General features: G+C 37.4%; 1 protein-coding gene across 10 annotated transcripts in view; it reads left to right on the forward strand.

The window, feature by feature from the left end:
• The window catches only part of il21r.1 (interleukin 21 receptor, tandem duplicate 1), a 14,044-nt gene that overhangs the window by 790 nt on the left and 10,754 nt on the right, over positions 1–2,500 (forward strand). Inside the window, exons 1-4 of one of the 10 annotated variants that reach the window (XM_034528762.1) lie at positions 530–622; positions 711–858; positions 1,047–1,122; positions 1,235–1,337. In XM_034528762.1, coding sequence (XP_034384653.1) covers positions 1,062–1,122; positions 1,235–1,337 — 164 coding nt within the window. In that variant the 5' untranslated portion in view covers positions 530–622; positions 711–858; positions 1,047–1,061. Of the gene's footprint in view, positions 1–505; positions 859–1,046; positions 1,123–1,234; positions 1,338–2,057 lie in introns of those variants that run through there. The other 9 variants (XM_034528761.1, XM_034528760.1, XM_034528763.1 and 6 more) reach the window with 9 other exon arrangements.

Consider the following 2,500-nt stretch of genomic DNA (forward strand, 5'->3'; position numbering starts at 1 on the left):
TCCTGTGATCCAGGATGTGTGTTTACAGTCAAACAGGAAGCAGTGAGGCGTGTACGTGTTGAACAACCTCAACATTAGTGCAACATTTAGGCTTTCAATCCTCAACAGGGACCCTTTCCATCTGGCCCAGTCTGACCAGTGGGCCCAGTCTGACCAGTGGGCCCAGTCTGACCAGTGGGCCCAGTCTGACCAGTGGGCCCAGTCAACATCAGAGGGGAAGAAGAATATAGATCTCAATGTGGTTTCTTTTGTCCAAGCAGCCATTCAAAGCCATAAATATGGAACTAACTATAATGTTACTGTATAATTCTCCATTTCATGAGCTGTAGAGTTTCGCATTTCTGCATTAAAAATGACTTCAACAATTGTTGAAAATAGTTGATGTCACTTTGTTTATTTGTTGTCGACGCCTCGTTGCTTTGCTCAAGGGCAACGGCAGGAGCAGCGCCGCCCATTGGGGACGGCTTTGTGTCACTTCTTTGATTAATATCGGTACCAACTCGGTGATTTGATCATTTCAGTAATGAAACTTCTGAATGTTGTGGCTTTACAGTCAGAGGACAACATATCTCCTCACTGAGATGTTCTTCACTTCTTATCTTTGTCTAGTTGTCTTCCTCTGGTGAGGTAACACCAACAGGGGCACTGAAGATGTCAGCTTCCTGTTTTTATTTTTGGTTCTCTGGTTCAACTATATTACATATTCATAGGAGCCGTTCAAAGGTCTGAAACCACATCCGTAGTCACCGATGATGACGATGATGATGAAGCCTTTGTTCCACTCACACAGACGTCGGTGCAGTGAACTCTGTCAGCGTGTCGGCTGATTAAGTGGCAGCATTTTTAAATTGAAAGAAGGTAAGACGATGGATTCTTAATATTAAATGTGAGAACATGAAGACGTAGAATGTTCTTTTAAAGATGTTTAAATGATCATCACATCGACGCTCTTCTATGAATGGACTTAATTATCGATGATGTTGATTTTCTATATTTTATATCAATGTAGCAGTGCATTCTTTCCTTCACATATTGTCTATATTCAGCTCCAGCTGGTCCCCATGGCTCTCCACCCGGGGCTCTTCTTGTTGCTGTGGAACCTCCATGTGTTCCTTCACGGTGGTGAGTTCTCTAATCACTCTAATTCCCCCCATCAATGTACTCTTTTGACATTGATGTGCAGCATTAATGTTAAATATAGTAAATACAATTCTGAGTGACTTTGCTCTTGCAGTCAGGTCTTCGTGTAACGTCAGCTGCTCCACGGACTACAGAGTCTCTCTGAACTGCTCCTGCTCCTCGCCGACATACTCGGGCCTCCTCAGTGTCACGTGCAGGTACAATGAATATATGAATATGCTTCATCATATGAATATGCTTTATCATGAATATGCTTTATCATATTTATCATATGAATATGCTTTATCATATGTATCATATGAATATGCTTCATCATATGTATCATATGAATATGCTTTATCATATGAATATGCTTCATCATATGTATCATATGAATATGCTTTATCATATTTATCATATGAATATGCTTTATCATATTTATCATATGAATATGCTTTATCATATGTATCATATGAATATGCTTTATCATATTTATCATATGAATATGCTTTATCATATGTATCATATGAATATGCTTTATCATATTTATCATATGAATATGCTTTATCATATGTATCATATGAATATGCTTTATCATATGAATATGCTTCATCATATGTATCATATGAATATGCTTTATCATATTTATCATATGAATATGCTTTATCATATTTATCATATGAATATGCTTTATCATATTTATCATATGAATATGCTTTATCATATGTATCATATGAATATGCTTTATGCTGATGCATTACATGAGCTGGCTTCATAGCCCCGCTAGCTTTTATTCAAATCTTAGCTGTTTATTCTCCCCCTCTGAATTACCGGATTCCCAAAGTTTGGTCAATTTGAATATTTTGTTTGAATATTAGTAACATTTGTATTGTTTGTTGTTGTTGTTGTTGTTGTTGTTGTTGCATTCGTTGCTTCAGAACAGTTGCTCTGGAAACACTGCAGGGTGCTGAATAGATTTAATTGGTGGTCTTTATTATTAACATCCTTCACTGATATGATTTCATAATGTGAATATTATTCCATGTTTTATTATCATTTATTGTGGAAGGAATAGAACAAATTGATATTAATGCAATAACAATTGACATGCTGCTGACATGTTTATTAAAACATTAAAGTATGCCATAATGGAAAAAAAAAAATACATTTGTTGGGAAACACGCTCATAAAAAGCGTGGCTGGGACGTTTCATGTTCTTCCTATAAAACATGTAGACACATTAAAAACACTGGACTTCCATTTGAGACATTCGGGATGTGAAATGGAGCTTTTCATGAAACGGCGTCGCCCCAGGAGACCACAACCTGAGATAACGCCCCAGGAGACCACAACCTGAGATAACGCCCCAGGAGACCACAAC

This window comes from Cyclopterus lumpus, chromosome 25 (genome assembly GCF_009769545.1).
Source record: "Cyclopterus lumpus isolate fCycLum1 chromosome 25, fCycLum1.pri, whole genome shotgun sequence".
Lineage (NCBI taxonomy): Eukaryota > Metazoa > Chordata > Actinopteri > Perciformes > Cyclopteridae > Cyclopterus > Cyclopterus lumpus.